This window comes from Balaenoptera ricei, chromosome 1 (assembly GCF_028023285.1).
Source record: "Balaenoptera ricei isolate mBalRic1 chromosome 1, mBalRic1.hap2, whole genome shotgun sequence".
In the NCBI taxonomy this organism is placed as follows: domain Eukaryota; kingdom Metazoa; phylum Chordata; class Mammalia; order Artiodactyla; family Balaenopteridae; genus Balaenoptera; species Balaenoptera ricei.
Window position 1 is genome coordinate 21033176 of NC_082639.1, and position 10059 is coordinate 21043234.

General features: G+C 54.2%; 1 protein-coding gene and 1 long non-coding RNA gene across 2 annotated transcripts; both read left to right on the forward strand.

The window, feature by feature from the left end:
• The first annotated feature begins 5410 nt into the window (after positions 1-5410).
• Positions 5411-6800, forward strand: SFN (stratifin). Its single transcript, XM_059895926.1, has one exon. It carries the CDS (start codon positions 5516-5518, stop codon positions 6260-6262), a length of 747 nt encoding a protein of 248 aa, XP_059751909.1. The 5' UTR covers positions 5411-5515; the 3' UTR covers positions 6263-6800.
• An 886-nt stretch (positions 6801-7686) lies between these two features.
• Positions 7687-9685, forward strand: LOC132348465 (uncharacterized). Its single transcript, XR_009497478.1, has 2 exons — positions 7687-7765; positions 9605-9685. It is a non-coding gene; the product is annotated as an uncharacterized LOC132348465 (long non-coding RNA).
• The last annotated feature ends 374 nt before the right edge of the window (positions 9686-10059 follow it).

Below are 10059 nucleotides of genomic sequence, written 5' to 3' on the forward strand. Positions count from 1 at the left end.
GCCTGAGGGGAGCTAACAGGCCTCTTTGCAGAGGGTTAGCTGGTAAGACTGTATCTCCCCGTCAGCCAGCACCGCCCGCTCCCCTCACACACCGTGTCGTCCTCATCGCATGCCTCGCCAACCCCACGGAGCCCATTCATCTGTCTGGTGTGTGGTGTGGTGTGTGTGCTGGCCGTGGTAGGGCCCCCAGGACTCCCCCCTAAGCAGAAGCGCTGGGGTGTTGGGGCAGGTCTAAAAGCCCAGCCCCACACTGGACTGAGGATGTGGCTTCGCACAGAGCAGCTCCCCAGCAGGAGCAGGAGGTGAAGAGCGAGGTCGGGGAGAGGATGCGCACCTGCCCTGAGGTGCTGGGGCCGTTCGGGTGGTGTCCTGGTGTGCAGGGGCCCTTGATCACTAACACTGTGTCCTGGCTTTCTGCCCCTGCTGAGCTTTCTCTCACCTGCCCGTTTTCCCTCCTGCTTTGTTGCCTGCTGCCCGAGCCTTGGCCCTTCTGTGGGGAAGAGGCAGGTGCTGTGGCACCCCTGTGGGCCTCCTCTCTCCTCCCGATCTCGCTAACCCTCTCTCTTCTCCTTCTTTGCTGTCCTGCCCTGGATCTCCAGTATGTGCGGGGGCTTAAGGACCTCCTGAGGACCGCTGCTCTCTGCCTCTCCAGGAGCGGCCTGGGGGGAGCCAGGCGCCCGGCACCTCCACCTGCCTAACCCGGGCCACCGTCTGTGCCTACAGGGTCTGCCCCCAAGCCTGCCCCACACGTGTTCTCACTAGGGCCCCCCATAGGAGGCAGGGGCTGGCCTCTCTGCCCCCGCCCCGCTCCACGCGGCCAGTGTAGAAAGCCATAAAGCTGCTGTCGGCACGATGACGTAATACTATGCCGAAACTCGCCCTCCCCTCCTCCGCTCTCCTATCCCTTCCCCGGATCTGTAAGGAGTCAGGACTCTAGGAATCTTGCCTTAGAGCCTGCCCAGCCCCAGAACCAGGCACAGCTCTAGTCGAGCCGAGCAGGTTTCTTCAGGAGCCGTCTGGGGTGCTGACTGATGCTGCTGAACAAGTTCGGTGACTGTCCTAAGCACAGCTGGTTTGACACTGTTCCCATGGCCCCACCCCCGCCCCCGGAGCAGGTAGGACGCCAGGAGAATGCTTGTACCCTTTGCTCCAGGCACTGAGGGACTGAGCTGGCTCTGACAGCCCCGTGCTCTCCAGAGGAACTAAAGGAAACCAGGCCGGGCCTAGGAAGTCTGCTGAGCCCATGGGCGTGGGGTGGGTGCTGCTTGTCTGCTGTCCTGTACCTTTTTTAACCAAAATAAAGATTTCCCTCTTGCCATACCGTTGGCTGTCTGGTACCACCTCTGCTTTGGGGTCCAGGGCTGGGGCCTGTGATGAATCTGCAGAACATCTGGCTTACCCTCATCGCCAGCCTTGTCAGCTGGTCAGTGCTGTTCTGGAGATTTAAAAAAGAGGCCCAACGGAGCCAGAAGTGACACAGGCAGAGTGGCTAGTGTCGTCTTCACCCTGCCCCTCCGGAACTCCTGGTCTCAGTTCCAGAGACCTTCAAACCTTAGCTGACCTCTGAACTCGGAAAGGTCCCAGCCTAGGCTGGGACAGAGGGTTTAACTCCAGTCTGGGACTGTCACACCCCTGAACTGAGCCCAGCCCAGGGTAACAATGGAACCTTCCCTTTCCCCAGCTGCCGCCCCACATTGAGATACACACACAGTGTGCTAAGAGCTAAAAAATAATTACAGTGGCCATTTAGCAAGGGCTTGCCCATTCTCTTCCCTAAACCTATGAAGAAGGCAATGACAGCCTTTTTACAGGTGAGGGAACAGAGGCTCAAGAAAGGCACAGAAATTTCCCAGGGTCTCCCAGCTGATAAATCCAGGATTTGAACCTGATCTCTGCCCCAACCTCTGACCCTTCTGCACCACCTAAGGAATGAATTTGGCTGCTGTGGGAGGAGGATCTCAGAGGGAGAAACCCTAAAATTAGAGAATGTCATTCAGAGCCAACAGGGGGCTTAGTGACGATCTGTGTTGGCCTCCTTGTACTGATGGGGAAACTGAGGCCAAAAGGCAAAAAGGGACCTGCTCAAAGCCTTATAATAGAGCTGGGATGCAGTTCCACACCCGGACCTTATTCCATTCTCTTTCCAGTAATTCCACACTGTGTCCTCGACTGGAATGGCCTAGGAGACCTAGGGTACTCTAAACAGCAGCACCTTGAGGAAGAAAAGACTCAGATAGCTGAGTCACTTAAAAGTAATCTAATCTCTCTCCCAAAGGCAACCAACTAGTAGAGTGAGCTCTTAGCTGAATAACTGAACCCTTGTTCACAGCTAGCCAAGGGAGAAGGTGCCATAGTTTCTTCCAGTCACCTGTTTAATTTGATCATTCCAAGACTGAAAAAATTTCCTAGGAAGTTCTTTCTGCAATCTAACCAGAGTCCCTCCTGCTACAATCAGAGCCCTAGCCTTTTTCTCAATGGAGGTAGATAGCAACTGGTTGCTATCTTCTCTATGCCACAACCCTTCAAAGCCTGTTATTACTGGCTAAGACGGATTGGTTGTCTGTGAGACCAGAGGCTTTGATCCTGCTGGTAGGATGGATGCTACATGGGAGGGTAGGGAGGTAGCAGGCAGGATGAGGAAAGCCCCTTTGGGCTGCAGCCCCCGCTCCTGTCCTGCTGACTCAGGTGGCTGACGGTGGAACTCCGTGCCCTGCCAGGGCCTGCTGCCTCCTGCCTGCCTGGGCTCCTGGACTTGGGAAAGGGAGGCCTGGAGGCAAAGGGAGGTGCCTGAGACAGGAACTGAGTCAGGACCGACAGGCCAGAGCGGGCAGGAGGTGTTAGGTAGCCTGGCTCCCAAATTCACCCCCTGAGCTTCTTCAGCAGGGGAGGGGAAGAAGTGAAGAGGCGTCGTTTCCCCTGCTCATCGCTGTGCTGAGGGCATAGAGCTTGTGGTGTGAACCATCAGGTCTCCTGGCTTGAGCGGTAGGAAGAGAATGCTTCCTCCCTTGAGACAGAAGCATCTCCAAAATTCCTAGGCCCATCAGGCCCTGCCCTCCAGGTTTCTAGTGTTCTGGGATCTCCTGCTTTCCCCCAGGACTTGGGAAAGCCTGAGCTGGATGACTAGTACGAAGGAAGGTCCTTGAGGCCCCAGGGCCTGCGAAGGCCAGAGGAACGTCTGGGCTGGAGAGCGAGGAGGCAGTGCTGAGCGAGTGCATCTAACCAGTCATTCGTCTTCTCCGCAGCTGGGCAGGGTCTGGCCTTCGGCTGAGGCCTGGTTTGAGACCCTTCCTTATTTCATAGAAACCAGCTCCATATTAGTGCTTTGAGTGTATATGTTTATAATAATAAACATTATTATCATGTGGATTTTTTTTCACACGATATTAACAGTTACCATCCACTCTACTAAGTGCTTTCCATCAACTTATTTAATCCTCACAACAAGCCTCATTTTATACTTAGGAAAGCCAAGGCTCACAGAGGTTAAGTCACTTAGACAAAGCCACAGCAGCTTGTGAGAACTGAACCCAGGCAGTCTGATTCCATAGATACTAGGCTATTCTGTCTGTCATAGAAAAATAATAAACATTCACCATTGGTAACCTGAAGATACTAGGAAAATTAAAAAAAAACCCACTTAGACTCCTACTACCTAAAGATATACTCTGTAAATTGGTACTTCAGTGTATTTCGTTTCCAACGTTTTCTGTGTCAGTGATCTGATTTAAGCAAAGCCTTCGGGATGGCAAGCCTAAAATCCCTTCTGCTTCCTTGGAGAACCTATAGCATCAGCTCAGACTTGTCCTTACCTTTCCTTCAAAGAGGCAGATCTCATCTTTGGGCCTCAGAGTTCTGGCCTCAGAGTCCCTCCAGGAGGGGAGGGTGGGTATTCAGACACCAAGAGGAACTAGGGATGGACAGGCCTGTGAAACAGTCCTGGTTCAAGGATTAAACTGGCTGGATCCCAGAGAGAGGAGCCCCACCCCTGAGTCCCATCTGAGCTTTGGCTAGGGGTGGAGCAGATAAGCAGGAACTCACCCTCATAGGTGCAATGCCAACACCTTTAGGTGAAATTCTTGGCTGACACAAAGACAGCACCTCAGTGAACAGGGACAGAAGATTGGCAACAGAGCAGTCTCCATCTCTGAGGCCTCTGCCAGGGGTCAGGGGTGGGGCCATGGTCAACGGGAAGGGGCAGGGAAACTTCTGAGAGGCAGGCTGGGGAAGGCAGCACTCAGCCGGGACTGCTGCCCCGTAAAACAAAATGGCCTGTGTGACAGCCACTTCCTTTTTTTCGGTCCTGTCTCTCTCCCGCCCTGGGGAAGCAAACTGGGCAGAGTACCCAGGTGGCCTGCTTCCCAGCCTCTGACAGAAGGCGGGCTGAGTCAGGCAGGAAAGTGGGATAGTCAGTGAGCTGGGTCTCCACCCTGTGTGAGCCCCACTGATGCATGACGGCAGGTGGCTTGGAGGGGCGAGGTGACCTGGTGTGGAGAGCCAGAGGGTAAGTCCTCAGACAAGTGGCAACAGGCCACCAACTTGAAAGGGAAAATTGTGCTGTGATGGGGAAAGTATCCAAAAAACCTACTGGGTGACTGATTACAGAGGCTGGGCTGGAGCGTCAGAAGCCGCTCGTTAAACACCTCATTAAGTGGCACCCTGAATGCTGCTGCTTGTGCATTTTGGGAGCTCAGAGGGGACAGGACCCTGAGGGGGAGTGACGAGTGGGAGATGGAACCATTTCAGGTAGACTCTGGAAGAAGCCTGCATCTTACTTCTAAATACAGCCTGGAGCTCACAAGTCAGAAGCCTTGATGGGAGAGAAGCCTAAGCTGTGTGACCCTGAGCAAATCTCATCCCTCTCTGAGCCTTAGTATTCCCATCTCTGCAGTGGGAGTAGCAGTCACAGTCCTGCCCATTTCGCAGAGACACAGCAGAGACTATAGATCATGGGTATGAAGGTGCTTGGGAAACTACAGCCCTACCTAAACAATGAGTTATCTCACCTGAGCCAACCGGGGAAATGTACCTGGCAGGATCAGGAACCCCATCTTCCTGCACCTGGCTTCATGGGCTCTGCCTAGACCCACAGCGGTCAGGTAGCTGAAGCCATCCTCAGCCCCTGGAAGGACACGGTGAAGGAGGATCTGATTTGAGAAACTGGGGCAGCTACCTCGTGTGGGAATGTAATGGAAGCCCTGAACAAGAGGGGGCAGCCTGGAGGCTGGAGAGGTGTCAGTGCAGGTGCGGCCAACGCCCAGATTTCTCCTGCTGACTGTCCCAATGACTCACCCCACATCCCAGCCCTTTCACCTTTAAGGAAGAGCCGGAAAGGGTGTGGGGGGAAGAGGAGAGGAGGCAGGTCCGGGGCCCCAGTCCCGCCCCCTGCCCCTCCCCACCCTGCTCTGGGCCTGGCCTTCCAGCCAAAAGGCAGGCGGAGAGCAGGAGAGGCACAGAACACAGCATTGGTTCCGAGGCAGCCAGTTAGCCCGCCGCCTGTCTGTCTGTCCGCAGAGCCATGGAGAGAGCCAGCCTGATCCAGAAGTCCAAGTTGGCCGAGCAGGCTGAACGCTATGAGGACATGGCAGCCTTCATGAAGAGCGCCGTGGAAAAGGGTGAGGAGCTATCCTGCGAAGAGCGCAACCTGCTCTCAGTGGCCTACAAGAATGTGGTGGGTGGCCAGCGGGCCGCGTGGAGAGTCCTGTCCAGCATCGAGCAGAAGAGCAACGAGGAGGGCTCAGAAGAGAAGGGCCCAGAGGTGCGAGAGTACCGGGAGAAGGTGGAGACGGAGCTCCGGGGCGTATGCGACACGGTGTTGGGCTTGCTGAACACCCATCTCATCAAGGAGGCCGGTGACGCCGAAAGTCGGGTCTTCTACCTGAAAATGAAGGGCGACTACTACCGGTACCTGGCTGAGGTGGCCACCGGTGATGACAAGAAGCGCATCATTGACTCAGCCCGGTCGGCCTACCAGGAGGCCATGGACATCAGCAAGAAGGAGATGCCGCCCACCAACCCCATCCGCTTGGGCCTGGCCCTGAACTTTTCTGTCTTCCACTATGAGATCGCCAACAGCCCCGAGGAGGCCATCTCGCTGGCCAAGACCACCTTCGACGAGGCCATGGCTGACCTGCACACCCTCAGCGAGGACTCCTACAAAGACAGCACCCTCATCATGCAGCTGCTGCGGGACAACCTGACGCTGTGGACGGCCGACAACGCCGGGGAAGAGGGGTGCGAGGCTCCCGAGGAGCCCCAGAACTGAGCCGTGCCCGCTGCCCTCCCTGCCCTGCCCTGCCCGCTCGTCCCCCACTCCTGGCAGAGAGGACTTGTACGGGGTGGGAGGCCCAACCCTTCTCCCCAGATGCTCTGCCCCAGCTCAGAAAGGCTCCACAGAGAGGAACCAGCAGAGCTGAGGCCACCTGGAGCCAGAGGATTCCATGCTTCCTGCAGCTGTCAGGTGCTCCTGGCCACTGGTCATCCCACCCAGCCCTGCTCTCTGCACCTCCGCCCCCCGACCCCACCCCTGAACCTGGCCACTTCCTCCCCACCCCGCCCCCCTCCTGCCCCTGCTACCTCTGGATCTTAGGAATTGAGGAGTGTCCCACCCTTGTGGCTGAGAACTCAACTGTGTGGCAGAGGCTGGAGATGAGAGAGAGAGAGAGAGAGAGAGAGAGAGGGGGAGAGAGAGAGAGAGTGTGTGCGCGTGTGTGCGTGCAGCGAGCAAGACCAAGGAAGAGAGGGAAAGCATGTCTGCTGGGTGTGACCATGTTTCCTCTCAATAAAGTTCCCCTGTGACACTCCTCCTGTCTTTTCCAGTTATTGCGGAGGGACGGGACAGGGTTTGGTGTATGAGTTACAGAGACCCTGACCTCCCATGGGGCTGGCTCAGTGACCCGCAGACAAGACACTGGAGCCAGTGACTCCAGGAGAAAGGCTGGGGGTCCAGCTCTCTCCATCGGGGTCTGGTCTGGTCCCTCCAAACTGTTCCGTCCCGGGAGGGTCAGGTGAGTGCAAAGATGGCTTGGAGGCTTCTCTGCCGGGGCCGGGGGGCGGGAGGCTTAAGAGCTCAGGTCTGAGGGGACAGGAAACCAGGCGTGAGGTCCGAGGACAGCGCCCGAGGGGTACGCTACAGTGAGCGGCTCTGGGCACCTGAGATCTGAAAGCGGGAAAGAGTCATTAGATCTGAGCGGAGGGGAGTACGGCCTGGGGCAGGGGTATGATGCTGCCTTTAAAAGCCCAGGTCTGAGAAGACCGCCCTCCAGCTTTCGGAGATGGGGACAAAAATGAAACGGGCTGACGACGAGGAGGCTCAAGTTGAGTGCGAAGTGCCGCGAGGAGCGCGTCCGCCTTGACCGGCGCTGCCCTACGCTTCCAAGCCTCCACCGCCCCGCCCCACCCACCCCGGTCCCAGCTGCAACACGCCTAGGTATGCGGCCTCCCCGTGTGGCCAGGCCTTCGCAGCCCGAGGCTGGAGGCGGGCCCGAGGCCGATGTCATCCAATCACGGGAGGGAGATACTCAGGGTACCGCCCCCGGGGCCCGACTGACCAATAGGAGAATGAGCGGCGGACTGCACGCATTGCGTCTTCCCTCCGCCCACCCGGCCCCGCAGGCGCCGTGACGAGCTGCGCCCCTGAGGGGCCCCCGCCACCCGCCGGGTGCCAGAGGCGGCGCTCTCCCGGTTTCACTCGGACGAGTTGCCACCCGTCCTACCCGAGAGCTCGGCATCCTCAGAGCAGCGGGACAGGGCGGGGCCGTGCGGAAAGGTAGTCCCTGCCCTCTGAGTCATTTGCTCTACCGGCGGTGCCTGGGCCTGGCCGGGCGGGCAGGATCGGCTAGGGAAAGGCCCCCAAGGTGCCCCCATCACACTCCAGAGCCCAGGCAGCACTGAACTGGTAACCAGGAGGCTTGGAAGTGTCCCTGACTGGCTTGGAAAAGCCATTATACCTCCCTGGGCCTCAGTTTCCCCTTCTGTATCATAAGGGGCTTGGACTAAAGGCTTTCTAACGAAAAAATGTGAAGTTAAAACTGCCTGGGTTTGACTCCCAGCCTGCCTTGGCCAAGGCTCTTCACCATGCTTACCTTCTGTCCTCATTTGTGAAGTAGGGATTAAAAAATAGTACCTTCCTCTTAAAAGTTGCTGTGAAGTTTGAGCAAATACATTCATGTAAAGTAGCCCATAGTACATATTCAATACATGTTACCCATTATTAATCCTTCCAGCATCAATAGTCTAGGATTTATCCAGCATTTCTGTGCCCAAAGCAGAATAATAAGGCCCAGTACTGAGGAACAGCTTTAGTGCCAAATCTGACCTACATGATCACTGGGCCTCCTGAGAATACTGGCCTGACGTCAAGTGGTCACTCCTCCACCTGACAGTATTGGGGGAACTCAGTCCAGCCTCATCAGGTTCCCCAGAGTCCAAGTTTGTTCACACCCATGGGACTCAAAATTAAAGGGCTCTTATCAGAGCTACTAATTCTACAGGGGAAGCTGGCAGGACCACTCTGATGCTTTCTGGGTCCCTCGTTTTCACCTCTCTTTTCCCAGAACAGTGTTGGGTTTCAAGGTTCCAAACCAGTCAGAGACTCTGGGAGAGGGCAAGTAACTTACCCTCAGCTCTGGAAGTGACCTGGTTTCTCTTACCAGACAGGTCTGGTGACTTCCTCTTAATGGGTAGGTCCTGAGAAAGGAAATTCTTTCTTTTCTCTCAGCATTTGACTTTTGCCTACTCCCTCTACACCGCTCATGGTTGCCCTCTATGGGGAAAGAAATGAGCTACCCTAAGGTAGCATGTTGGTGTTGACAGATTTTAAAAGCAGATGCTATGGATTGGAGTATCACCAAATCAGACAGCTAGCTGTGAGCTGGCTTAGGCACCAGCTTCTGAACTGGGTCCCAGACTTTTCTATCTAAAGCTTTCTTAATGTTACCCAGGGTGGGGTCTCAGTGAGCATTTCTTGTCATCTTTTCCTGGCCTAAATTTGACATTTAAAATTTTTCAGTCCTATGCAACATTGTAAATCAACTATACTTCAATAAAATTAAAAAAAATTTTTTTTTCAGTCCAACTGCTAATGTATATGGAATTTCTCTTGGGGTGATGAAATGTTCTGGATTTAAATAGTGGTGATAGTCGCACAACTTTGTGAATATATGAAAAAACACTGAACTGTAAACTCTATAATGAATTTTATGATATGTGAATTATATCTCTATGAAAAAAAATTAGTCCTAGAGGGCAAAGTTGGTAAGATTGCCAAGTTCTGCTGGAAATTTCGTGGTGGCCACTCTTTCCAGTTGTCCTCTCCACTTGAGCACTTTCTTTTAACCTTTTCCAAATTTCAAAGCCATCTTCAGGTCAAAACATGACTAGCCACCATCCCTTTCACTTTAACACATACAGAGCTTTGGGTATGCTATCTAGTCTGCCAACTTCTTTCACTTATGTAAATACATTTATTCAGTCATGATTTCATACCTACTTGATTCTACCTCTAGGTTTGCAACTATGTCCTGGGTTTATTTTTTATCTATCTATCTCCCCAGAGAGCTCCCTAAAAATGGTAACTTTGTCCCATTATTCCTCCTTCTTCCCACAGCGTCTCCAGCAAGCTTTTGTGTGCAGGAAGGAGCTCAAAACTTAGTTTTAAAACTATCCTTCCAAATGCCTGGAAACCAGGTTAGTGCCGGGTCCTCTATTGTGGAAATGGAAATATAGCTAGTTCTGGGATAAAGCAAAGCTGTCTAGATAGAAATTGGGCTCACGAAGAGTCAAGTAACCACAGTCCTATCCTTAATGCACTGCCAGGTTATCCCCCAGGAAACAGAGGCCCAGGGCTTACAAAGATTTTCCTCTCCCAAGAATTTGAGTTGTATGGGGAAAATTTACAACCTAAAATTTTCTAGAGAAGGTACCTACTCTCTCTTATATGCAGTTACTTCAGAGAGCAAAGTCCAAATTGGCTCTGTAGATCCACAGAAGTAGGTGATGGAAAGCAAGGCATTGGGGTTAAGGTACCTTCTCAGAACTAACCGGGCACCCTAGGCCAAGGCA

Coding starts and splice junctions, on each gene's coding strand:
- SFN (XM_059895926.1), top strand. CDS start 5,516: ATGGAGAGAGCCAGCCTGATCCAGAAGTCCAAGTTGGCCGAGCAGGCT.